This window comes from Syzygium oleosum, unplaced genomic scaffold (assembly GCF_021117445.2).
Source record: "Syzygium oleosum isolate NSW1041296 unplaced genomic scaffold, Sole_v2.1 Sole_v2.19, whole genome shotgun sequence".
In the NCBI taxonomy this organism is placed as follows: domain Eukaryota; kingdom Viridiplantae; phylum Streptophyta; class Magnoliopsida; order Myrtales; family Myrtaceae; genus Syzygium; species Syzygium oleosum.
In genome coordinates this window covers 1,958,592-1,985,024 of record NW_026607503.1, presented here as the reverse complement: position 1 = coordinate 1,985,024, position 26,433 = coordinate 1,958,592, and the positions used below count along the sequence as shown (strand labels likewise).

Below are 26,433 nucleotides of genomic sequence, written 5' to 3'. Positions count from 1 at the left end.
TCACAGAAAACCAACAGTATGCACCCACCACCATCATAAATACCCTTCTAATAAGCAAAATCCATAAAAAGGACTTATCGATATATTGGCCCACCTCGTGACTATCTATGCACCCAGCATCATCATAAATACCTTCTAATAAGCAAAATCCATAAAAAGAACTTATCGATATATCGGCCTACCTCGTGACGATGTATGCACCCAACACCATCATAAATACCCTTCTAATAAGCAAAATCCATAAAAAGGACTTATTGATATATAGGTCTACCTTGTGCCATTGTATGCACCCAACACCAACATTAATACATACGAAAAATCAAAAAAAAAATTAATAAACTTATTATATGGATATCAATTCAGTCATAAACTTTTTAATTTGGCCAATTCAGTCCTAAACCTTTTGACGATTTACCAATATAGTCCTTCCGACCGAAAATCGGTAACGTGGGTGCCGGCCGTTCTACGTGGCACGGCCGGTACTGACATGGACAAATTCTGCACTTTTCTATTAAAAAATAAAATTCAGAAATTTTAAAAAAATTGCGAAAGTTGTTCATGTTAGCGCCGGCAGCGGTTTCTGGCGGAAATTGGCCCGGAAAAGACCGCATTGTAAAAACATCAAAATGTTCATGACTAAATTATTCAAATTGAAAAATTCAAGATCGAATTGGCATTCATACAACAGGGGGTCTGAGACTCTTTTTTGTTTTTTGGGTAATTACTCCGAGATACATAGCCAAGAAACATCGACGATGTATCGAGCATCTAAATCGATTTCATTATATTCTTGCGGATACTTTTGCCCGAGCTCCAAATCGTTTGCGCCATCTTTCCAAACCGATCGATGTAACGTAACTTGAAGCCCAAAGCACGACCGCCATGATGATCCGAGGATCGATCTTGCTTGGTCGCAACTCCAACACAAATCCTTCTCCGTATCTGCCGGCTAGACTCTCGTCAACCGCCTCTATATGTACACCATTCTCCTCCATCTTCGCTCGTCCACTGATCACACCCTGTTCTTCTCTTGCCTAAGGGACAGGATTTTCTTTACGAGGACGTCCTCGTGATCCTAGGACAATGGACTGCATGGCCGTGTCTCCTCCGATGGACTCGTGCGGCCCGAACGTTGATGACCACCTCGGCGGCCCCCCGCAGAACGGCCGGTGCTCCTCCTCCGTCCGGGGCTCGCAGCATCATGCCGCCCCCGCCGCCCCGCTCGGCTCCTCCGAGGCCACCCTCGGCCGCCACCTTGCCCGGCGCCTCGTCGAGATCGGCGTGGGGGACGTGTTCTCCGTGCCCGGGGACTTCAACCTCACCCTCCTCGACCACCTGATCGCCGAGCCGGGGCTCAACAACGTCGGGTGCTGCAACGAGCTCAACGCGGGGTATGCGGCCGACGGCTACGCGAGGGCCCGCGGGGTCGGCGCCTGCGTGGTCACCTTCACGGTCGGCGGGCTCAGCATTCTCAACGCGATAGCCGGGGCGTACAGCGAGAACCTACCCATTATCTGCATCGTGGGCGGGCCGAACACGAACGATTACGGCACCAGTAGGATCCTTCATCACACCATAGGGTTGCCGGATTTTAGCCAAGAACTGCGGTGCTTCCAGACCGTCACATGTTATCAGGTAGTAACGGAAACATCTGTTCAGGTTCTTAACATTCAGCTACAAATTTTCATTGCCTCCGCCTTTGATTTGCTGATTGATGTGGACGAGTGCGGTTACATGATCATGTCTTTTCATCTGGGAAAAAAGGAAACATTTTGTAGATCTAAACTCGAGCAATCTCGAACCCCATTCTGATCATCATGCTAATAACTTTTGTGGCACTGCAGAACACTGACCTTGGGATTTGTTCATTCCATTAGAGTCCTTTGGATGATAATGTAGGATTCAGCATACGTGTGTGTGTGTGTAGTGATGATGGTATATATCATTGCGCCGCAGGCAATTGTCAATAATTTGGACAGCGCGCACGAACAGATCGACCGAGCCATTTCTACGGCTCTGAAAGAGAGCAAGCCTGCGTACATAAGCATCAGCTGTAATTTGCCAGGCATTCCTCACCCAACCTTTAGCAGAGAGCCAATCCCATTTGCTCTGCCGCCTAAGTATATTCATGCTCTCTCTTCTGTCGCTTTCGCTTCGGATCAGACAATTTCTAGTACTAATTCAATTTGTTTCCTGGGGACGTGTCCATAATTTACTAGAATGAGCAACGAGTTGGGGCTAGAAGCTGCTGTCGAGGCTACGGCCGCCTTCCTCAACAATGCAGTGAAGCCAGTCCTCATTGGTGGACCGAAGCTCCGAGTCGCTAATGCCCGTGATGCGTTCATCGAGTTGGCCGATGCGTGTGGTTATCCCATTGGAGTAATGCCGTCCGCGAAAGGCCTCGTGCCCGAACACCACCCTCGCTTCATTGGCACGTACTGGGGGGCCGTCAGCACTGCCTTCTCCGCTGAGATAGTCGAGTCCGCAGATGCCTACCTGTTCGCAGGGCCCATCTTCAATGACTACAGCTCAGTGGGCTATTCGCTCCTCCTCAAGAGAGAGAAGGCGATCATTGTGGAGCCTGACCGGGTGATCGTTGCCAATGGCCCCGCTTTCGGCTGTGTCCTGATGAAGGACTTCCTGCGGTCGCTCGCGGAGAAGCTCAATTTCAACTCCACTGCCTATGATAACTACCGAAGGATCTACATTCCCGAGGGGATCCCTCTCAAATGTGACCCCGACGAGCCCTTGAGGGTGAACATTCTCTTCCAGCACATACAGCAGATGCTTTCGCAGGACACGGCCGTGATCGCTGAGACCGGAGATTCCTGGTTTAACTGTCAGAAACTCAAGTTGCCCGAAGGATGTGGGTAAGCAACATTACTAGTCTAGTGTTCCGGTGTTCAAATGACTGTTGACCTGAAAAGAACTCAATTTTTGTTGCAGGTATGAGTTCCAAATGCAGTATGGCTCAATCGGGTGGTCCGTTGGTGCTACTCTTGGATATGCACAGTCGGTGCCAGATAAGCGAGTCATTGCTTGCATTGGTGACGGGAGCTTCCAGGTTAACATGTTTCTCATACGTCGGTCATTAGAAGTTCGACAAGTATTTATTAAGTCCTTACAAACAGCCCATATCCATAGCTGTGCATCACTTTCGCGATAGGTCTTTATATCCTCTCCTTAAGTTTTTGCATGTAAGGACTAATTGAACGTGAACTTAGGCTATAGCCCTCAATCTGCAACATCTAATTCTCTGCATCTTGCAGGTGACGGCACAGGACATCTCAACTATGATCCGATGTGGCCAAAAGACCATCATCTTCTTAATAAATAACGGCGGGTACACAATAGAAGTTGAAATCCATGATGGCCCATACAATGTGATCAAGAACTGGAACTATACTGGCTTGGTGGACGCCATCCACAACGGTGAAGGAAACTGCTGGACCGCGAAGGTCAGTTCAATTAAAGTGCCATGAGATGTCGTTACTATTGTGACTTCACTATCTTTTCAACTCGCAAATACCGGTGAAAAAAAAAAACAAGTCATGCCCGTCTTTTGTGCAGGTGACTTGTGAGCGGGAGCTTGTGGACGCAATCGCGACAGCTACAGAGGAGAAGAAGGATTGCTTGTGCTTCATCGAAGTGATCGTCCACAAGGACGACACCAGCAAAGAGTTATTGGAATGGGGTTCTCGGGTGTCTGCAGCCAACAGCCGCCCGCCGAATCCGCAATAGAATGAGTGAGCTGAGACTCCAAAGTTCATGAGATCGTGCCACTTCCTCAGTTTCATCATCTCCCCGATTTCTTTTAAACTCCTGTTGCATTAGCTGCAGTGTTCAGCTCTGGTCTAAACATGATTTAACCATTGCAATAAAGCTGAAGATTTCCTTTTTCTGTTCCATCACGTTTCATCGTGCCTCGTCAAGTCGAGAACTGACTACTGTGAATTAGGTCTGTGCCTCAAGGTCCAAACTTCTACATGAGTTGCAACGAAAATCTGCTAGCATTCCTGTAAGAAATAAAACTCAACCAAATTCACTAGTCAGCAGAGACTGGTGAGATTGGCAGATTGAACATGTTACATATTGGTCAGATCTGAGAGCCATAGGGATGCTGAACATTAGGTGGCTGAATCTTGTTCAGAACCACGCTTTGTTTGTTAGGGGGTCTTAAAAAATCGGTCCGGATAGAGATTTCGGTTCATCGGTGTGTTAGGAGTCAGTTCCCACAATTATTTATCGGCCGTGAGCAAAATGTTTCGAGTTCGATGGCTGCTGGAAGTACATCTCACCTGGAATTTTACTATGTTCAGGTGGTAATTAAATTCTTTCAGTAGCAGACTTGGTTGGGACTTGCGAGTATATTCCAGCTTTTAGCTCGACTATTGGAAAGAAATTTTTTGTAAGAAAGTAGATGGGTATATTTTGTTGGTACTATATTAAAGTGACATATTAGGGTTGTTTAGGAGAGGTCATACTTTGAACAGTTGAGTCAATGCCATCATTTAGAGATTTCTTGGACAGTACTTATATTTGGAGTAAATCTTCTGGGTTCGCTCTACAATACAGAGAGACGAAAATGAACTTTTGTTAACTTGGTTCACTTGCCATTGGCCGAGAGTTCAAATTTGTTACTGGTGTTTTAGCAACAAATCCAATAAATCCAAGTGCAGAGTTACTGATATTCGTCGGAAAGGGAATTCAAGGAGAGTTGTTCATAAACACAATGCGAGGGAACGGAGAACAGCTCCATATTCAAGGAAGACTTCATACTGCATATATAGAGCGACATAGTCAAATCATTCGAAAATGTTCGCTGGAAGCCCCCATCAATTACTTTCTTTTAGTAGCTCATTATCTGTTCTTTGTCGGTTGTTGCTGATCTAAGTATCGGATGATCAGTTGTGAATTTAATTCTTCATGCCTCCTTACTCAGGCATCCTTCACCTTTGGTATGCAGATTTCAGATCCAGGACCAGAGTGCAAATTTGTACATCAAAGAACACAATAACTTACCCAAACAATGTCGTACTTGAAATCTTCTGTGCTAGCACCAAAACACGGCTCGAATCTCACTGTGTTTGATTTGTCTTGAGGCAACTTAATATTTGTTCATGACATTGTCTCGAGGCAACTTAATATTTGTTCATGACACCCAAAACCAACCCGAATGGCCAACACTTCTCTTAGACTACCTCACGGTAATCGGATCACACGAATGGACTAATCCAGAAACATATAAGTATCGAGCCGTTCTGGACCCCGACCAAAGCTTCCTACTTCAGAATCAACTTTCCACATTTAATCCACCGACAAGACAGTGCAACAATGATCTCCATGCAATGAGATTACCCGAACCCAAGTGCCAGCAATGCAGTGAAATGCCACACGACCAAGGGCTGCCTCAGCAACTCTCGTGCAATAAATGTCTGCAACTGCCTACAGAACTGAGAATGACATATGTACCATGCAAAGTGAGTGGAAACCAACCGGAAAGACAAGACCTAAACACACACACACACACACACACACATATATATATATAGTTTTTTTTTAGACAAGTTCCCTTGGTCCTGGGGCATGTATTGGCAAAGACTTTTGGTGAAAAGAAAGGCAAGAGTCTGCATAAGTTTGAGTGGTTAAGAAATCTCAAAAGATTAATTGGGTGACATGTCCCAACCAATTCACGTATGAGCCCTCTCACCAATACTTCTATCATCATGTGGCAAGTTGCAGGTCCATGAGGTTCCCTGGCCATTAGGGAATCCCGAAAGAAGGGCTATGAGCATAAGATCTCTGGCCTCAGGGGCCCCACACCGCGAAAACGATGGATCATATCGGACCATCATGGTTCAGAAGATCTGATATCTCTCTCCCGCTCCGGTTTATCCTTACTTTGCTTTCGAGGAAATTTCGCGGACAACTTCTATACTTCAGTTGATTCGATGGAATCTCCCGCTTTGGAAATCTCGACCGCCCCTCTGCCGCAATTAACTTCTGTAACTCAATGAAATTCGACAACAATCCCGTAACTTGTTCAAATTCTTGTTTGCAACCCCTTGAAGATGTAGTTGAAAAAATCACCGCAGGAGCAGAAAAAGGAACTCATTTGCCTCTATTGCCAGGGGTAGATGTTCATTGATTGCCACTGAAGTTTAAGTGGTGTCAGCGAAATTTCCCATAATGGGTAATTGCTCTAGCCGACCAACAAAGCAAAGTCTTGTCGGAAAGTACAGACGCTTGGGCTTTTCTTGGGTTTATTTGGCTTCGAAGTTTAATATCGGCAGTATTGTTGGTGAACTTACAGTGTTTAATCACTTTATAGCCTCTGAGCATTATTTTTCGGACAAAGGAGTACAGATCTGATCTTCAGGGGCAATATTCTTCATATGATTGCTTAGTTACAAGAAAAAAATTGACCTAATTTAAACAAAATACAACTGGTAGAAGTGTGATTTTGCAGGCTCCTAGCAAACTATTTGCTAAGTCCCTCTTGAGCTATAAGAGTTACCACCAACTAATAAATGCTCTGTACACTTTTTGTGCCCTCAAGAATGAAAAAGCAGACAGGTAAAAGTAAAAAGAAAGAAAATCAGTAGGATCTCAATCTGGTGGGCAGTACTAATCAGGAGCTTTTCCTTTTCCTTTAATTTTTCCATTGTCAGCAATCAGCATCCTTCACTGCACTGCAAATTTTGCTTTCCTTTATTTCTTATCACATATTTTCTTCCCAAATGTCCCTCCATTCTCTTCCATTGCTTCACAAGCAAACAATCAGTACATGCCCATTTGCTACCATAGAGATATCCACATCAATTCACATGGCTCTCGTTTAAAGGGCAAGAAAAACTCAGTACCGGATTGACCCTTGTTGCCACCCTCCTCTCCCATTCTTGATCTAACACTTGGGAAAAGGAGGGCAACCAATCATACTCTCTCACAGTTTGTGCAGATAGGATTTTGCAATCAGTCCTGAATCATTTGGCCTCTGGGCCAATCATCATCAGATCCCAAGCTTTAAAAGTAGAAGAAACTTCCTTGCCTTTGAACAGTAGTTTCCAGGTCACGGCAAGTTCAAGAATTTTCTTTTCACAGATTATGGATGACAAAAGGAACAGCACAGTGAAAGCAGAAAACATAAAATTTAATGGTTCACCTACCATGGCTTCCTAGGGACAACTACCCAAAAAAAAAAAAACAATGCCCTCGTTTCTTTTGTGCCCGAAGCCCCAAGTTCTCTCAAACTCACCTAAATTTAAATTTAAAAAACAAAGGTCAACATGCTAATCATCGTAGCCAACAAAGCTAGACCAGAGAAAGCTCTAAAACAACCTTGTCTGCAACACTAGCCTTCGGGTGGCCCGACTGCCATTGCCACCGCATTGAGGGGCAGTGTTGTAAACGAGCATTGCTCCTTCACCATTCGGTGAAACATCCCTTACTTGAGAAATAAGGCTACATATAAGGTAGAGGTCCTGAAATGTCACTGGTCCTGCCTCTTCTAAAGGCGAAAAAAGACGACGGAGAGAAAATGCCACGAGAAGATGATGACTCAGAGATCGCCTTGCTCAGGATACAACTTGAAGCTTGTCTGGCAAGGAATGTCTCCCTGGAGAAAGAAAATCAGGAGCTGAGGCATGAAGCGGCGCGCCTAAAGTCACAGATAAGCTCCCTCAAGGCGCACGACAACGAAAGGAAGTCCCTTCTCTGGAAGAAGATACAGAACTCACTAGAGAGCGAAAATGTGTCTCTGCAGAAACCGACTGCTAAGATAGCGGAACACAATTCGCCTGCCGAGAACTTATCTCCGAGACTAGCTTTTGCAGCTAAAAAGGAAAGAGAAGAAAGGATCCCAGTTCCGCCACCGAAGCCTAATGCTAATCTTGCTTCCTTTAAGGATGAGAATGGGAAAAAGTTGCCATCGGCTCCAGCACCGCCCCCGCCCCCGCCGCCATCAAGATCGCTTTCAGGGATCCGAGCAGTTCGCCGTGTGCCGGAAGTGGTGGAGCTGTATCGTGCGCTGACGAGGAAAGATGCACGGATGGAGAACAAATCCAACCCAACAGGAGTACCCGCAGTCACATTCACTAAGAACATGATCGGAGAGATCGAGAATCGCTCTTCTTATCTCTCGGCTGTAAGTTTTAGCAGCTAACTTTTTGTATGTAACAGTATTTGACAATTACCGACTTTGGCTCAAAACACATAGTTGTGGACAGATTAAATCCGACGTGGAGAGACAGGGGCAATTCATCAATTTCCTAATCAAGGAAGTGGAATCGGCAGCCTTCAAAGATATGACCGACGTGGAGGCATTTGTCAAGTGGCTGGATGAAGAACTGTCGTCCCTGGTCGACGAGAGGGCGGTCCTGAAGCATTTTCCGCATTGGCCTGAAAGAAAAGCAGATGCCATGAGGGAAGCTGCTTTTAGCTATCGGGACTTGAGGAACTTAGAATCCGAAGTTTCTTCGTTCCAGGACAATCCCAAAGAGCCCCTCATCCCAGCCCTGAGACGGATGCAAGCATTGCAAGACAGGCGAGCATGTATAAAAATTTATCATCTTTTCCATGTGTCCGTTGAGGAAGTTGTTTATTGATTGTGCGATTCTAATTTCACATTTCCAGGTTGGAGCAAAGTATTAACAACGTGGAGAGGATGAGAGAGAGCACGAGTAAGAAATACAGAGATCTCCAGATTCCTTGGCAATGGATGCTGGACACGGGACTGATCGGTCAGGTAGGCAGCTTTTGAACAGGAAAAACTAGGCAAAATATTGTCGCAACACGACTTATGATCCCAACTTCAAGTAGGCTGCTAGTTCGAATCACTGACCCAATCACCTAAAAGAGCTTCCAAGTTTGTCAATCTTACTACAGAAAATGATACACACCGAAATTGTCACTTCACTATAGTTAGAGCACACTTGAGGTGCTTCTCAATTCTCTTGCAGATGAAGCTAAGCTCACTGAGACTGGCGAAGGAATACATGAAGAGGATAGCTAGAGAAATGCGCTCTAGTGAGTGCTCGCAAGAGGACAACCTTATGCTTCAAGGGGTTCGCTTTGCTTTCCGAGTGCACCAGGTAAACTAAGCACCGAAAAGACACTTTTCTTTTCTATACATATGGGCGTATCTAAGTTTCGACAATTCAGTTTGCAGGTGGTTTTGACGACGAAACCATAGGTGCCTTTGAACTACTGAAGAAGGTTGGCTTGGGTTATCAGAAACAACTAAATATGGCCACAGACTTGTAATCTTGTGTGGTTGGTCAGGTCAGGACCACTATATAGGCTATTCGTATAGAAAATTTTCCAGTCTTTTCATTTTTCTTTGGTTCGAAAAACGGTTAAACGAAAACCTTTTAGAGCCACTCGCTATAGCTATTGTATGCACTCAAACCATCTCATATCTTTTATACACTACTGGTGAAAATCCAGATAGGAATGAGCTTATCTGATGAAACAACAGTTGGGATAAGTTCTGTGTCAAATCTTCTGTCAGGACAAATATCATCTGGCAGAGAGGACAATCGATTCATCTAATGTTAGGTAAGCCTCATTTTTTTAGATCTTACATCAGTAAAAATCTGGACAATCAGAGTGGTTTCACTGGGCACATTTAAACGATTATGCGATTAACATGAATGAGTCAGTCACACTGAGACTGCTAGTTGAATGCATATTAGTCAATCATGCTAGATACAAGTAACCACAACAGAGCTTGAGTCTATATCACAAGGTCGTTGTCCTATATCTTAAACAGAATTGGCGTGCATATTGGGTAACCGCGGACTCCAGATGAAGAGGATTCCATGTAATAGGAATATAGAATAGATGGATCGTGTTGTCGGTCACCAATATGAGGGAATTACGATTTCATTGCCAAAACTTTTGAGTCACGTCCAGATTGCTGAAGTCAGAGGATGATATTGGTTAGCAATAGTTGCAAGCGTCATTACGCTTAAGGAATCTCTTTAGTCAATGCTCTTGATAAAGACTCTCTAGCAGTCCATCATCTCTTGGTTAGTCGGCCCTACTGATGAAGAAAACCGTTACTATTATACCACTGATGCAGGACACAGACTAGAGAGAGTCGAAGAGCGAGTGCAACACTTAAAGAGAAATATCGATCGTAAATGTTCTCAATCGTGATAAAATGGATATGGCGTACTCGGTTTTTATATATAATCATATGAAACACCAGAATTCTATTTAATAATGAACATTAGCCAACATGCCATATCAAGTTATACCCTATAGTCGTAAAGCTAAATGAAGAGTTACCTCATATTTCCATCCCATATCTCACGTATAAGCTGTGAAGCTGTTTATGAGTGGAAGGCAGTATAACTTTCTTTACTTGTTTCTGTAGATTTTAGTTTTGAGGGATTTAGTTAGCCATTGCAATCACATTGCAGTACTAATCATATGTTGCAGTACTAATCATATGGCATTTGATAACATCCAATGCATTGTGAGTCTATCTTTGGGCATTATTGTTGCTGAAATCCGCGCGATCCACGGTTAGCAACCCCAAGTCCAAGGGCAGAGAGAAACTGCAAAAAGTACCCCAGAGTTTTCTCCCGTTAGAGCCCTCCGATGCTTAAGTAGTCGGCCCTCATGGAGGTTCATGAGAGAGAGAAGGGCAGAGTCAGGGCTTCATAGGAGAATAAGGCGTACCCCTATTAGATACCATGTGCTTAGAAAACGTGCCTCATTGTTTTAGCCATACCTGCTAGCTGAGATTCGAATATGCATGGGGCCTTTTAGTGGGTGGTGGCCTTCTCCTTGTATCTCTGATGCTTTTACACCCGCAAGAACTTAAGTAATGCTAAGGGAGGGTTCTGATGCAAATGCCTGCAAAGAGCAAAAAGCATATACGGTTTCTCCAAAATAGGACTCGCACACCAAACTCCGAAAGGTTCATCCACCTTCCTCATCACAAGTCTGGAATTTTGCGCATTCGGGAAGGTGGCAAAGCTGTTGCTGGGTCCTCATCCTTGACCAGTTCGGCGAAGAACGGCTCATAAAGCACGTTAATGAAAGGACAGCAGTTGTCTGTTGTTTTAGCTTCTGTTTGTTGTTTGTTGCTTGTTGCATTCGGGAATTCCTGTTCCTTGCTCTGATATTTAATCCGTCTCTTTGTTTTATCGAAAGAAAAGAGTTAGCCAATGAATTTGGTTGGCTCGACTCGGCGCGGGCGATTCTAATCACCCATGTCACCGCCAAAGCAGAACAACTATAGGCTCATTGCATAGATCGGCTTGTTGGTTCTTACCCCGGTGACCTCCTCATCGATTCAAAATGCCACCATGGTTTTTGACCCGTATGCTGCAGGCCATTGTCCGCCTCTTGCAGTGCACGTGCGTCCTCGAACTCCTCTGGTTTTCGCCACATCAACCTTGTGTCGGCTGCACGATGACCACCCTGCTCGCCAGAGCAGCTTTGCATGGATCGATGAGGCTCGAGCCACTGTTTTACGGTCTAAACCAGACCCTCCGGAGCATCTACCGGGTCATGAACGTGTCAACGACTCGGTTCGAAATTCCTCATGTCAACTCCGCAAAGTTTGTTCACTTTGCCCTTGATGTGCTCGTTGAACTTCATGAACGCATCATTTTAGCTTAGTCATGAAAGAAATGTGATGTGTATTTGCATGCCAATTACCACATTATAATGGCAAGACGAATCTAGAGCCGACATTAGAATATTTAAATAATAAACTATACATTCAACAATAATTGGCAGTAGTTTCACAAAATTTTACATGTGACAAGAAGATTATTGCTCTTGATCCATCCACGGTCCACAACATTCATATACAGGCATCAGGACCTAGATGTCTGACATTTGTATTTCCACCATCAAACAGTTAATGGGTGGTGCGATCGGGTCTCAAGACTTTTAAATGGTACAATCTAGTCCTAAAATTTGGTCTGAGCAATTAAATACTTTTTTTTTCCGTGAATTTCATCCAATTTTAGTGACGGAAAATATTGATGTAACACTTTTTTATATTTGTCGTGGATACATGACATCGATGCGGCGGGCCGAGGTGTCAAGGGGTGTCCTATAAAAAAAACCCCAAAAATGAAAAGCAAAACGAAAAATACCATGGCCTACCAACATTCATCTAATAATTTTCTGTTATTATTTCAAAATTACTTTTTATCTATGTTCTCAACACTTACCATTATCAACACTTAATTTTCAATACATAGATTTCAACATTTGATTTTCAGTTTTACTAAACAAGCCTTAGCTACCAACTTTCTTTAGTTTTCAATACATAGATTTCTAACTTTTACATTAAATTACCAACTTTTATTTGATTATTTATTCCAAAAATAATTTTACCAACATTTGTTTAGGGAGCTTGCCAACATGTTGACGTTACAACCAACTAGATAGTAGGTGAACTCAAATGAGAGTTGATGACTTTAAAATGCTGATTACATTCGCAAATAAGTGGTGGTAAACGTAAATTATCAAGGTAGGTGGTAATTTCAAATCAGTTGTATAAATATTGGTAACTCAATCAAATAATATATTTTTTAGAGAACTCTTTCTTCAAAACACATGTTCATCTCAAGAAACGATCAAGCCAGAAAAAAAGAAAAATCAAAAATTTCAAAACTTCACGTAATCGGTTTAGAACTGCATACCCACTTTGAGCGAAATTTAAATATTTTTTAGGTGCCGAAAAAAAAAAAATTTCAAAATTTCACAAAATGGCTTAGAATACCTTGGCCACCCACTTTCATAACCGAAATTTAATTTTTTTTAGATGCAAAAAAAATTAAAAATAATAAAAAATCTAAAATTTAAAAATTTCACAGAATGCCTTAATACTTGCGCCACCCACTTGAATAAATTTAATTTTTTTTAGGTGCCGAAAAAATTAAAAAAGCAAAAAATAAAAAATTTCAAAACTTCACGTAACTGCTAATACTTGTCATCCACTTTGAGCGAAATTTAAATTTTTTAAGTGCCGAAAAATAAAAATTTCAAAACTTCACAAATGGCTTAGGAATACCCGTGCCACCCACTTTGAGCGAAATTTAAATTTTTTAGGCCAAAAATAAAAATTTCAAAACTTCACGTAATGGCATTAATACCCGGCCACCCACTTGAAATGCAAATTTAATTTTTTTTAGGTGCCGAAAAAATTAAAAAAAGCAGAAAATAAAAATTTCAAAACTTCACAGAATTGCTTAAAATACCTGCCATCCACTTTGAGTGAAAATTTAAATTTTTTGGTGCGTAGAAAAAGCAAAAAAACAAAAACTTCAAAACTTCATGTAATGACTTAAATAATTCGTGGCCACCCACTTTGAGCGAAATTTAATTTTTTTTTGGAGTGAAAAAAATAAAAATAAGCAAAAATTTCAAAATTTCAATGTAATCGCTTTAAAATACTTGCGCCACCACTTTGAGCGAAATTTTATTTTTTTAGGTGCCGAAAAAATAAAAAAAAAAGCAAAATCAAAATTTCAAAACTTCATAGAATGGCTTAGAATACATGTGGCCATCCACTTTGAGTAAAATTTAATTTTCTTTAGGTGCCGAAAAAAAAATTAAAAAATTAAAAAAATTAAAAAATACCATTTGGGCACCTAAAAAAATTAAATTTCAATCAAAGTGGGTGTAGAGATTCTAAGTCATTCTGGAAGTTTTGAAATTTTTGATTTTTGCTTTTTTTTTCACTTCCAAAAATTATTCACTCAAAGTCGGCTACGTATTCTAAACCATTCGTAAGCTTTTTTTAGTTTTTGAATTTTTCACCTTAAAAATTTAATTCACTCAAATGTAATTCTTTATTCTCAAGCTTTTGAAATTTTTGATTTTTTTGATTTTTTGGGCACCTAAAAAATTTAAATTTCACTAAAAGATCCACAAATTTTAAATCATTTTATGAAGTTTTTGAAATTTTTGATTTTTTGATTTTTTTGAAATAAAAATTCATTAATTAATTTTTTATTTTGAAAATTATAATATTTTTATGAATTTTGATGAATTTTTTGGATCCCCTCACCTTCTATGGATCACTCTTTTTTTTTTTTTTTTTTTTTTTTTTTTTTTTTTTTTTTTTTTTTTTTTTTTTTTTTTTTTTTTTTTTTTTTTTTTTTTTTTTTTATATTTTTTTTTATTTTAAATTTTTCCCCCCCCTTTTTAAATCATTCTCGCTCTCTCCTTCTCACTTGCTTTGGCTTGGAAGCATAGCCCGGCAACTTCGACGGCGCTCCTCCGCCATCGTCGGTTGTCACTCTCTCTTCTTTATCCTTGCACTTCCTTCGAGAGTCCAAAATCCGTTTGATATGATAAAAATGCTGATGGCGACTCCTAAAAGAGAATGCGTAAGAGAATCTCCTTTTGAGTTAGGATTGATTCTTCCCAATGGATGTTCCTCTCCCTCTCCCTCACTTGCTCCGAGAACCCCAATTTCTGGTAGGAAGCAAAGTTAGGATTCGGCACCTACTTTGTCAACTCAGACAGAATTTTGCTCTAAACGACCTCGTTTAATTTTTAATTGGCTGATTTTATCTTGCCGGCGAGCCACGCCAGACGTTATGTAACAAATTAATGCCACGTCTGATTTTTCAGCGAGACAAATTGCCGATGACATTCAAGTAAACTGAGACCGAGCGCCACACGAAATTTATAAACTTTCTCATCCCTGAATCCACCAATGGGGTAGTTGGGATAAAAGGGTAGGTCACCCCGCTTCGTGGCCTTGGTCCCACCCGCAGAATATAAGCCCTCCCCAAACGAGCATTTTCGCAAACGCTTGGAAGGCGCATGAAAGCGCACGCAGACGCCAACAAAGAAGGCGCCAACTCTCTCGCTTCTCTCTCCATCGCTCGTTCCCTACCAATCTATCCACTCATCCAGGCACGAGCGGGGCGCATCGAATCTTGCACCTGTTTTGTCATTCTGGTCCTTCCCCCATTTCGCCCCCTTTTTGCTCGCTCCTTCGCCGCTTTGCGCGTATATATCTATATATTATAATCAGTGGAGGGGGGAAGACTTATCCAGAAGGGCGTGCGGGATTTCCTCAGAAATTCCCCTTCCGCAATGGGGACGGGGTCGTCGAAGAACGCGGACGGCGACGGCGAGTCGCACGGCGGCGAGGAGAGGGAGGACCAGCAGCTCTACGTCTCGCTCAAGATGGAGAAGTACAAGCTCAAGGGCGGCGAGCTCATCCCTCACGTCTACGGCTCCGTCCCTCTCGTCGGCTCCTGGGATTCTTCCAAAGCCGTAATGTTCTTGTCTTTCTCGTTCTTGATTTAGTATCGCAACGATCATTTCTCTGTTTTTGATGGGTTCTTTTGTTCCTTCTTTCTTCTGGGATAATCTCCAGCTGTCGATGGAGCGCGAATCTACATCAACTTGGGAACTGAGTTTTGTTGTTCCTCCCAATCACGGTATCTTCGTGCGTTCATCTTCTGGTTTCGTTTTCCCTAAATTTTGTTCCTTGAGGAAAGAAACTGGGGTGCAATTTCATGTCATGTTTCTATTGCAACAATGCTATTTACTTGCTCCCGCTTTTGGTTTGGTGACACCCTTTTTTTTTTTTTAGTTTTCAGTACTTGTTTTCCTCAAATGGGAAGCTTCAGTACTTCTTTTTTTTCAATGTTACCTTAACTTTGTGATTTTAAGGCGAAAAGGTGCTAACTTTGTCAGTTTAGGTGCTTGCAGAGGAGAGCATTGACTCTTATATTTCCTATTATGATTTTTGCATTTCATCCTAATAATAGAGACCCTGGATTTCAAGTTCCTTTTGAAGCCAAAATACAGCAGTGCACCTGCTATAGTCGAGGAAGGTCCGAACCGGCTCCTCACTAGGGGTCACTTACAAGGGGACACGAGGCTGGCGATTTTCAGGATTAGTGCTGATGAGGTCCTTGAATACCCGGTTTTCATTAAAGCCGATAGGGTATCTCCATTTGATCTTGCTGCCAGTTGGAGAGCCTATCAGGAGAATCTCCAGCCTTCAACTGTTCGTGGGATCCCGGATGTTAGTATTAATTCAGTGCCTGAGACGGGTATCGAGGTACATATGCTTCCTCAAACTATATTTCGCTGATTTTTGGAAACATAACTTGACCTTTCTTATCCTCCATCTGAATAACCTGCGAATCAATTACATCAAGATGGGATGACCTGCGGATATTTGTTCCATATTTTTAGATAGTCATCTAATAATACCTTCATTTGATTCAGTTCACACGAGATTTTGCTAGCCCGCATATCAAGACAGGTGATTAAATTTGGAAATTGCTAAATTATTGAACAGTACAACTTTGTTTCAGACACGTTCTCTGGTTGCTGCATGAGAGGTTATTTTTGATAGAAATGATATTATATATAATAATTTTCGTGTCTATGCTTTTACCTATGATGGTTGAAAACCTAATGAAAGGATCGCTGATCTCTTGTCCTGTCCATGATGTCTAGCAGTATCCAACTAGTTGTTGTCCTCAAGATTTGCCACAATGGGGGATATTTCGACTTGCTGAAAATACACATTAGGGTGGATTCGTAGTTCGACTGTGCTAGTTTGGATTCTTGTTGGAATCATCTAAGTTTATCTTTACTCTGCTCTTTATTTTTTTTTTCCAGAATGGATCTTCAGTTAGTTTGGAGCTTGATCTTGAACATTATGTTGTCCCAGCTCCATCAACTTCCACGAACTCTGGTTTAGTTTATGCTGCTAACATGACAGAGACTCCAAGATCGTTAACCCGTTCTGGTGTTTTTTCTAATTCTGATGGTTCAGTCATTCCTTCACATTCCTTCAAGGATAGTGGTGTTTCTGTTGATCGGCCTGCACCTATAAAGGTTCATCTCGTAACTTAGCTTGTATCCTCGTGGTTGGAAACTTTGTTACTCCATCAATGTATAATTTGACTCCTTGTCTTAATTGTATCGAACTATTGATCTGTCTGCCACCGTGATAATTATATGTGTATCAGGCGTATTTTGGAAACGTTAGTTCTTATTGCATTTGCTGCAAATTTATTTGCTTGAGCACAGATCAATTAGTTGGCTGTACTTTTTGGCATCACGATAAACCCATTTGCATTTTCTCTGTCCGTGTAGTGACTGCTTTAGTGGAATTGCACTCGTAAAATTCCTGTTCTTTTAGTTCTTATTTTCTACTTTGATTTTGCTAGGAGATGGAGATAGTTGTCCCAGATCCAGCTAAGGTGTATTCTGGTTCTGGCATGGTTGAATCGAAGTCCGTTGGAACTTTTTCCCCTTTACAAAAGCAGGATAGTCATCGGGGACTCTTTGTCGATCGAGGAGTTGGATCTCCCAGATTAGTCAAATCAGCAAGTTCAACTACCTTCAGTTTTGATCTTAAATTGAATACAGAGACCAAGGTTTTGTTAGATCGATATCTTGATTATTATACCATGAGTTTTTTCTGGTGGAATTTCTCAAGTTCATCTCCTATCATCTAGAATCCAATGCCGGCAGCTGCTGGAGCTGTTGCTGCTGCAGCCGTAGCTGATCAGATGCTTGGGCCAAAGGAAGATAGACATTTAGCGATTGTCCTGGTAATTTCTTTCAGAAAAGAATTAGTTACATCACTGATTAATGTAAATGCACCATCCACATGTTTATGTAGTTGATGGGGATAATGGCTGAATGCTATGTTTTTTACTTTACCTGATAGACTCTAAGATGGCTTCAAACCACTCATCTAGTTACAGTCCTTTTAATTTGTGTCTACTACTTAGTACTGGTTTTGAATTTTATAAATGGGAGAGTTATGGTTTGCCCCTAAAGTTTTATGTCAGATATACTTTGCTCTCTTGAGATTAATTTGTCTTAGTTTGTCACCTTGAGTTTATATTTCTGCTTCACTTTGCCCCATAAATCTAATTATGGTTTCTTTTTCAATCAGAGGTTATTATTGTCTCCTCACATGACTTGCTTTTTAATTTTCATAGATTGGCATATTTACCAAGACTCACCACTTTGGCCAAAAGTAATCTTCATAAGTTGTAGAAGATTCTATCTACTTTGCAAATTCTCCGTGAAGCAGTACAGAAGCTTTTTGATGGAAATTTTTCTTATGAGTTCCTTATACTTCAGGTCGGCTTGCCAGCTCGAGGTAAGACTTTTACTGCAGCAAAACTTACTCGATATCTTCGTTGGTTGGGCCATGATACTAAGCACTTCAATGTTGGAAAGGTATAACTTACTGTTACAACTGTTTATTCAATGGTCCCAGATCTCTAACTTTGATGAGTTACTCCTTTTATTGTCATTTTCACAGTATCGGCGCCTCAAGCATGGGTCTAATCAGGTAAGCTTCGATTTACTATGCATGTTTGCTTTAGTCTTGGTTTTATTCAATGATGATTCTTCCTATTACACAGAGAATTGCTTTTGCTGCTGACAATGAGCTGAATTAACATATGCACTAGGTTGTCTGATCCCTCTTTGCCTATATGTCTTCTTTACTTTATGGCTCATCATATAGTCAGCTTAGATATCAGGTAGCAGTTTATGCCCTTTAACTTCATAGTGTTCAGTGGGAAATGGCAATCAGAAGGTCTTTTACATTCTGTAAAAGCTGAACATAGCCATTGTGAAAAGATGTGACCGACTCTTGCTAATTGGATGGCACATAAAGTATTACTACAGAAGCTGGTCCTGTTGATCAGATTGAAATTTTTCTGGTCATGTCGTGTATTGGGGTACTAACAGCTTTATTGAATTATGTGTTTCTTGCTGCAGTCTGCAGATTTCTTTCGTGGTGACAATGAAGAAGGTGTAGAGGCACGCAATGAGGTGATTGTCTGCACTAGAATTGTATTTGACAAGTAACTAGTAATTTTCTGTCCCTGACATTGTTGAACAATTTGAGGTAATGATGCCTTGTCCAAAGTTAAGTTTCAGTAGTTGAAAAGTGCTAAGCATGGTCCCATTAGTCTTGAATTTGTAATCTGCACCGTCCACTGCCACTGGACCTGTTTGGGTTCTGTGATAGTGGACGGTGCAGTTTGCAGAGTCACCTGCTCAGTCACTACTTAGAGCTTGTGGTTACTGCAGGACCTCTAGTTAAAAGAAGCTGACTCCGTCGTGGATTCTGTATGGTTTTGGTGCTCCTTATAACAATATAGTTTAAAAATCGAGAACTCATGTTCCCTTTGCATGTCCTAAAATCTTGCTGCGGCGGCAGACAAACCTCCCCACAGCTTTTAGTAGCAAAATGGTAAATAATATCATGCATCCTCATTCTTGAGAGTCATTGGAAAAGGAAAAGCGGGCAGGGGAAGCAATAAAAGAAGATTAAATTGCTGTGAGTTGACACCATTGACTGTGTGGTTTAGGAGAGAGTACTTATGTGTCCATTTCATTATTGTTGTGGAGAAGCAAGCCAATTACAATTTAACACTACGAATATGTGTTGCAGTAAATAGCAAATTCTATCTTTGAATATGAAATACTGTGAATTCTAACCGGTGACATGTGGTGTAACTGCCACGTAAAATACTTTCTCTCGGTTTAGAAACAGCCGTTGCCCAATGCGAAGCTGTATGGTTTGAATTGGTCTATAAGTATGCAGGAAGTGAAGATGTTCCTTTTCCTTTTCTCTTCTTTGTCCTCCGTCATGCTGACTTTGGGTTGTTCTAACTTATGGGAGTCATCTATCGTGAAACTTGATTTTGGAGACCAGTAATGTCAACAAATTTTCTTACTTTCTGTCCTGACTTACACGTACTAGGTGGCAGCCCTGGCAATGGAAGATATGATATCCTGGATGCAGGAAGGAGGTCAGGTCAGTCCATCTGGATCAGATCTTGCTGAACCCACTCTGATTTATTCTTCTTCTTCTTCCTGATTTTTCCATTTGTTCTTTAATCTCAGGTAGGGATATTTGATGCAACAAACAGTACCAGGAGAAGGAGAAATATGCTGATGAAAATGGCTGAAGGAAAATGCAAGGTACAAGGCCCATATTCTGGCGGATACATAAGAATTTTTCCACTATGAAAATTTTTACAGTGAATGAATCTTGTTCACAGGAAGAGGACAATGTTGACGTTAGGTGCCCAGAATTGTACTTTGATATAAATGTCTATTATGAGTTTACAAATTTAATGCATGCCTCCGTTAAAAATGGGTTGCCAGACTTGTAGAAGTTGCTTGCGTTGACTCAAAATATTCACTTTTATGTCACTAAGAAGAGAGGATAAAGAGGCTAAACTTGATCTATCTTTCCGGCTTAGCCGAACTCCTTCGGCTCTCAACCAAAGCTTATCCTCATCCTAATATCCAGATCACGGTCAAGCAACCCCATGAGCGCTTCTGATCTCGATATAGCTACCCAAAATCAATTGGCAATGTGGAGCAATTAGGCATAAATTGATATTGACGTTCTGCCGGATTGATCGCACAAGACCTTTGGTCTCTAAATTCAGAAAAGCTGAAGGCCTGCTGGTCGTTTGCCCTGGATTTCCTTCTTGTCAATTTCAACCCCTCTGCCAGAGATCGGGCGTGTTGATGTCGATACACCAACTCCAACCAAGAGTTGACCCTTTTCCTCTTAGACTCTACTCTAGGGATAATTTTTTCACTAAAGAAGGCATATTGGGTAGCGTTGGAAGCTTCCCCGCCTCCACGGCCACAGCATGGAGGAGCAGCTCCTAGAAAAGAAGAGTAAAGCTGGATTACACACCAAAAAATTAACCTATTTGTATTTATTACAGACAGACCTTCTATTAGTGATTTATGCCTGGTATCCATATGGGTTCTAGAGTTGAAGGTTGATTCTTAGGTGAGAGACTCATAGACAGATTGGCATGCATAATATTCCCATAAGATGATGCAAACCAACTTTATTACTTGCCGCATCATTATTGTTGCAATTATTATTTCCACTTTTATATTTCTCTCTGAAAATACTTGAGTTTATATACAGATTCAGATCCTTGAAGAAAGACTCGAAACAATCTTGTATTTGGATCAGTGACTTACAGACTTCTATCCCTTAAAAAGAAGGGGGTGAGAAGAAACAAATGGTTTTGATACTGTATCGGTACAAAGGCTTTGACTGCTTATAGAATAATGATTGTCCTAGAAACATTTACTATATGAGTTTTTTTGCTTGTTCGTTCAGTTTGAATGTCCTTACATGATGTTGTTAAAGACCGATCTGGTTGCTGTCTTCCAATTGGTGGATGCTAATTTTTTGCCTGATTACTTCTTTCTGGCAGATTATTTTTCTGGAAACAATATGCAATGATGAGAGCATTATTGAACGAAATATACGGCTTAAAATTCAACAGAGTCCTGACTATGCTGAAGAGTATGTATGCTTTCTGGAATTACTACCATTTCAAATGTAAGGGAAATTCTGGACTTACCACTGGCATCCTTTTGCAGGCCAGATTATGAAGCTGGATTACGTGACTTCAAAATTCGATTAGCCAATTATGAAAAAGTAGCTTCTCTATTGTCTAGCAGTTGCTACTGGTCAGATTCGTTATGGTGAATTTATGATTATTAATGATCTGCGGTGATGCAAATATCACTAGGTTTATGAACCGGTGGAGGAGGGATCTTATATCAAGATGATTGACATGGTTAGTGGACAAGGTGGAATAATACAAGTAAGATAGTCTAACTTTCCATTCTTCTGAAATTCAAAGATGCAGTTAGTTACACATTTATTTTAGGCTAATATGTCGTTACTTCTGTTTTATCCATGTTGTGGCTCGGCTTCTTATCCTGTGATTGGAAGTAGACAAATGCTTAGATAGATGGCTCTTTGTTCGTGGTTTTTCTGATACATGGTTGAGCGCTGGTAATTCAAACAAGCAAGTCATATAGACGGAGATCGTGGTGGTTTTATATTTTCAAATATAAGATGTCTTGAAAGTTTCTTGAGCTTGGAAATGGAAAGCAATCTTACACACTGTCAAAAAGGTTTCTAATATCATCACTGATATGTGAAGATCGATCTTCTGCAATGTCAACGCTCTTGTCTAATTCTAGTGGATGGGGTTGGCTGGCTGGCTGGATGCTTGTTAAGTTGTAACTCTGACAACTATAATTAGCTTTTCGTCGAACGATTTCTGTTCGTTTTCTTCTTCTTTTTTTTTTTACTTTTTTCCTTGGGAGGGGGTGGTTGTTTGAGAGAAGGGGAACAGCTGGTTGCGGCTGCTGCTGGCAGTGAAGGGGCACATATGTCTATCTGCAGTATGTGCATGGGACCATATTATTAGCTCCTATTGTTTGTTTGTAAATATCGATTTCTTCTATAACTGACTCAAAGTTGTTGGTTTGCATCAAATCATGATTAGTTAATCTTTGCAGAAAAGCCATTTATCCTGTGGTTATGATCATTTTGTCTTGAGTAATTGAAAGTATGTTTGTCCTTGACTCAGGTGAACAATATCAGTGGCTATCTGCCTGGACGGATTGTTTTCTTCTTGGTATGTACTCGTATGAAATCTGTACTGCTTTTGTTTCTACCTCTTCACAACGTATCATGCCAACAATTGATTGGTTTCGTGGTTGCCACTGTTCTCGTCATAAAATATCTGTACATATTGTTTGAAGTTCGAAGAGTAAAAGTAGATTAATAGTGTGACTATTTTATTCTTGTTTGGGTCAATTGTATGCTGTCTGAAACTTACTTTGAGACTGATTGTATAAGTGGAATTCCCGCATCAAATACGAAGATCACGCTATACTGATATCTGTGCATCTCTTTGTCCCCAATAGTGTCTTCCTTACTGGATGGTTGTGCTGATGAGATAGTTCTTAAATTGCTATTCCAGGTCAACACACATCTCACGCCCCGCCCTATCCTACTAACCAGGCATGGGGAGAGTATGGATAATGTGAGAGGCAGAATAGGCGGTGATACTGTGATAAGGTATGTTTTGCTAGTGATCATGACAGTGCATTTTGGTTGGCTAATTCTGGACGAAGTTATTTTGTTGTTTCGAGAAGGTTGAATCAGGTAGGAGATATATGGTTTGCATCTTTGTAAAGCCTGTCATGGACCTTTTCTTGTCACTTGTCATTCATTCCCTGACTGAATGATCTGTTTTCTTCACTTTTGTTCTGCTTGGAAAAGCCTCTTAAGAATGGAAGAACTAGTTCTTATAATGTAGTCTAATGTGACTTAGAAACAAGAGTAATGCCAATAACTTTATCTGCTAATGTTATGCATTAATTTTCATGGCAACACATGCTGTTCTAGTTCCACAGTCTTTTATAAGATGACATCCCTTGTACCATTTTCAACTTTTGATTACATCCCATTGCCAAATAAGGCATGGCCCAAGAAATTCCAGCCAAAACCCGAGAAGGTAATACCAATTTCAGCTACCACTTCGGTGGATAAGCAGACCAGCATGGCAGGGACAATTTACTTAGATGATCGCTTGATCAAAATCATATTATGAGACGCACTCCAAATAATCAATGATATCTTAATGGGTGCTTTGACATTACATTTTTATTTCCATGAAAGCAGTTACCGTCCTCACTCTTAAGAAAATGATTCTGTTTTGATGTTGCTTGCATCATTGTAATGGTGGGTCAGTAAACCACTTCTTGCTACAATATCTTGTTTGTGTATGGCTGATTACTTTTGTCCTACTATAAGTGGTAGTATCATCTATAAGTCATTTGTGGGTTCTGTCCCATAATGAAGTCCATACTCCATGGTTCTATATTACCTTTATCTTTTAGCATGCGATTTGTGATGATAAATTGATCTTTTGATTACACTTCTCATAGCATAATACTTCTAGTTTATATGCAGTGACTCTGGGGAACTCTATGCAAAGAAACTGTCTAACTTCGTCGAGAAGCGACTGAAGTCTGAAAGAGCAGCTTCCGTAAGCTTCAGTGACATGCATAATAAGTGTTCCATCTTGCACAATCTATATCAAATCTAATTTTTGGGTTAAACATTTAATCTCCCAAAGAATCTAAATTTGATGATGGATTCATATCATCAATGAATTCCTTTGTTTGGTCAAAAAGGAAAAGTTAGCTTGCGAATGAGGTCTCATGTAAATTTGTTTGACGTCAAAACTGATGGCAGTGCCAATCCTGTCACTGGCTAAAATTGGCTTTCCTCTATCCTTTGTTCATACTTCAGTGAATAAAGTCAAATTACTACCTTGGTTGTACTTTGAAAGAAGTGAACTTTTTTGAGGTCATCCTTTCATTTGTATACTTTTTTGGGGTGTATATGGTGGTTGCTATTGTGTTCTTATCATGATATTCTTTGGACCAGATATGGACAAGCACTCTGCAGAGAAGTATCCTGACTGCTAGTCCAATTATTGGGTTCCCCAAGGTTTGTGATTTTATGGGTGCGGTCCTCCATGCTTTCTTCATACGTTGTCAAGGTTTCTAATTAGTGACGGAAGTTCTCTACTACTGCAGATACAGTGGCGTGCGCTGGACGAAATAAATGCTGGAGTATGTGATGGAATGACTTATGAAGAGATAAAGAAAAATATGCCCGAGGAATATGAGTATGTTGCAGTTTCATTTTCCCGCTGATGTACTTCATTCTCTTTTCTTGTTTGTGGAATCCTTTACGAGACGACATATATAATACAAAATCTTATGTCCTCTTGCTACAATACAGGGCACGTAAGAAAGACAAGCTGAGATATAGATATCCTCGCGGAGAATCTTATCTGGATGTTATTCAAAGGTTTACAGTCTATGAACTTACCTAATCATGGATTCAATAAATATTTGAAGTTATAGGGGGTCTCTGATGCATCATCTGGGCGCAGAAGTAACTCTTCCTCTTGCTGATACAAATAACTTTTGCAGGCTAGAGCCGGTGATTATTGAGCTTGAAAGACAGAGAGGACCCGTGGTAGTCATCTCTCATCAGGTTATACTCGTGTCGCTGAAGTTGAGATTTTTTGCTTGCCAAGTGGTGGTCAGAAGATAATTCATTGCTTTATTTGCAGGCTGTGTTGAGGGCATTATATGCTTATTTTGCGGACAGGCCTCTGAAGGAAATCCCACATATTGAGGTAAAGCTCATTTTCTTGGAAGCTAATTTCGTCTTCAGTGGCATGCCATCAAGTTGGGACTGCACGTATGTTCTAGTGCAGGGATAAAAAATGTGATTGTTTCTTAAAATGAAGGATGTATGCATCTGTATGGTTAATTGCTATAGCAATTCCAGGAGAGACTTTGCTAAATGCTCTTGCTATTCAGTTTAAAAGAGTTTTGGTAAAGGTGGGAAGTTTAACATCAATTGAAGCGATTGGTTTATGCTCATGGACTTTTTGGTGGATCTTTTGGTAATCTGTTTCGGTGTTCAGTTGAGACAGTAAAATCTTAGCTTAGGCCACGTAATGTGTTCATTTCAATGTGTTCTTTGCATAACTCCTCATTAATAGCATCGGCCATTCTTTCTTCAGGTGCCGCTCCACACAATTATAGAGATACAAATGGGAGTCTCGGGGGTCCAGGAGAAGAGATACAAGCTGATGGACTAGTTAGGTTAGGTCACTTGTTCTTTTCGGCTAGTTTCTGTAACCATGGTGATACTGAGGAACTTTTCCATTTCCAATTATTCTCATGCCAATTCATCAACAAAATGCAAACTCTTGCATAAGTCCATTGTTAATCAATCGAAATCAATGCCTTAAATGTACATGCAATGAATTACACGTAACCCTAGATGGCAAATCCATCAGTGGTGGATTCATGTTCAACAAATCGAATAAAGATCAGCTACTGCCTTTGCAAAAGCCATTCAAGTTCCCCACTCTGAAACTTTCATCCAGGCTAACTGAGTTTCTCAAATTGCTCGAGGAGATTTATGCTCCAAACCCCTTGCGGACTACAGGGTTTAAAACCCGGCGTGTTAATCTCCGCCTGTGTTTAAACTCACAAGCGGGCATGCTGGGATGATCCAATTTGATGTGCAGTAAGAAAAAAAAGTGTAACGGTATCTGAAATTGAAAGGGAAAGGGCGAGGGAGGCAGAGACAAAGAACAGAATGCTACAAGCCTACAAGTAGAGGAGTGCCCGCCCTGATCCGATTCCTGAAAGCCTGAAATGGTCAAAGCTCAGAGATGGGACGATCACGAGCACTCCACTCCACTCCACCAGTACTATTACTACTACTACGAGCCATCTCTTTATACATATCTTATCTTTTTATTTTGCCCATAAATCATTCACATCGTGTCGCAAGCCCAAAGCGTAAAGGCACACAGCACAAGAGGTGGTAGTTGTGCCCTGCCATTGAAGCAGTCAGAAGAAAAAGTTAGACAGATAAAAAGGCTTTTTGGGTGTTTCTGGCTAGATTCACATGGGACCCCTGAAGAGGGAGTTCGACTCCCCTGAGCTTTTTGGGTTTGCTTGCTTGCTGCTCTTGCCATGGCATATTCTTGCCTTACTTGA

At 41.0% G+C, this 26,433-nt stretch overlaps 3 protein-coding genes across 9 annotated transcripts; all 3 read left to right on the top strand.

Moving 5' to 3' along the window:
* Window positions 1-798: 798 nt before the first annotated feature.
* LOC115670424 (pyruvate decarboxylase 2-like) lies at window positions 799-3,906 on the top strand. Its single transcript, XM_030591693.2, has 6 exons — window positions 799-1,635; window positions 1,957-2,120; window positions 2,220-2,870; window positions 2,947-3,064; window positions 3,270-3,458; window positions 3,571-3,906. Exons 1-6 carry the CDS (start codon window positions 1,084-1,086, stop codon window positions 3,739-3,741), a joined length of 1,845 nt encoding a protein of 614 aa, XP_030447553.2. The 5' UTR covers window positions 799-1,083; the 3' UTR covers window positions 3,742-3,906.
* Window positions 3,907-7,367: 3,461 nt separating this feature from the next.
* LOC115670425 (protein CHUP1, chloroplastic) lies at window positions 7,368-11,747 on the top strand. Of its 4 annotated transcripts, none has more exons than XR_008818523.1 (6): window positions 7,368-8,143; window positions 8,226-8,542; window positions 8,632-8,743; window positions 8,958-9,089; window positions 9,167-9,279; window positions 10,082-11,747. XR_008818523.1 is itself a non-coding variant. In XM_056320162.1 (6 exons), the coding sequence occupies exons 1-5, from the start codon at window positions 7,487-7,489 to the stop codon at window positions 9,259-9,261; spliced, it is 1,320 nt and encodes a 439-aa protein (XP_056176137.1). In that variant the 5' UTR covers window positions 7,369-7,486; the 3' UTR covers window positions 9,262-9,279; window positions 10,082-11,747. The 4 variants fall into 4 exon arrangements, 3 of the variants coding, with proteins under 3 accessions (XP_030447558.1, XP_056176137.1, XP_030447555.2); XM_056320162.1 differs by having other exon boundaries at window positions 7,369-8,143; window positions 9,160-9,279; XM_030591698.2 differs by lacking the exon at window positions 10,082-11,747 and having other exon boundaries at window positions 9,167-9,573.
* Window positions 11,748-15,034: 3,287 nt separating this feature from the next.
* LOC115670276 (6-phosphofructo-2-kinase/fructose-2,6-bisphosphatase) lies at window positions 15,035-25,678 on the top strand. Of its 4 annotated transcripts, XM_030591512.2 has the most exons (23): window positions 15,036-15,264; window positions 15,368-15,431; window positions 15,765-16,060; window positions 16,630-16,848; window positions 17,184-17,393; window positions 17,475-17,570; window positions 18,112-18,210; window positions 18,296-18,325; window positions 18,760-18,813; window positions 19,751-19,804; window positions 19,894-19,971; window positions 21,243-21,334; window positions 21,412-21,469; window positions 21,564-21,638; window positions 22,416-22,463; window positions 22,812-22,909; window positions 23,807-23,882; window positions 24,287-24,349; window positions 24,439-24,530; window positions 24,647-24,715; window positions 24,841-24,904; window positions 24,984-25,049; window positions 25,443-25,678. In XM_030591512.2, exons 1-23 carry the CDS (start codon window positions 15,082-15,084, stop codon window positions 25,518-25,520), a joined length of 2,262 nt encoding a protein of 753 aa, XP_030447372.1. In that variant the 5' UTR covers window positions 15,036-15,081; the 3' UTR covers window positions 25,521-25,678. The 4 variants fall into 4 exon arrangements, 2 of the variants coding, with proteins under 2 accessions (XP_056175936.1, XP_030447372.1); XR_008818460.1 differs by lacking the exons at window positions 24,984-25,049; window positions 25,443-25,678 and having other exon boundaries at window positions 15,035-15,264; window positions 24,423-24,530; XR_008818459.1 differs by lacking the exons at window positions 24,984-25,049; window positions 25,443-25,678 and having other exon boundaries at window positions 24,439-24,559; window positions 24,841-24,877.
* Window positions 25,679-26,433: the final 755 nt, after the last annotated feature.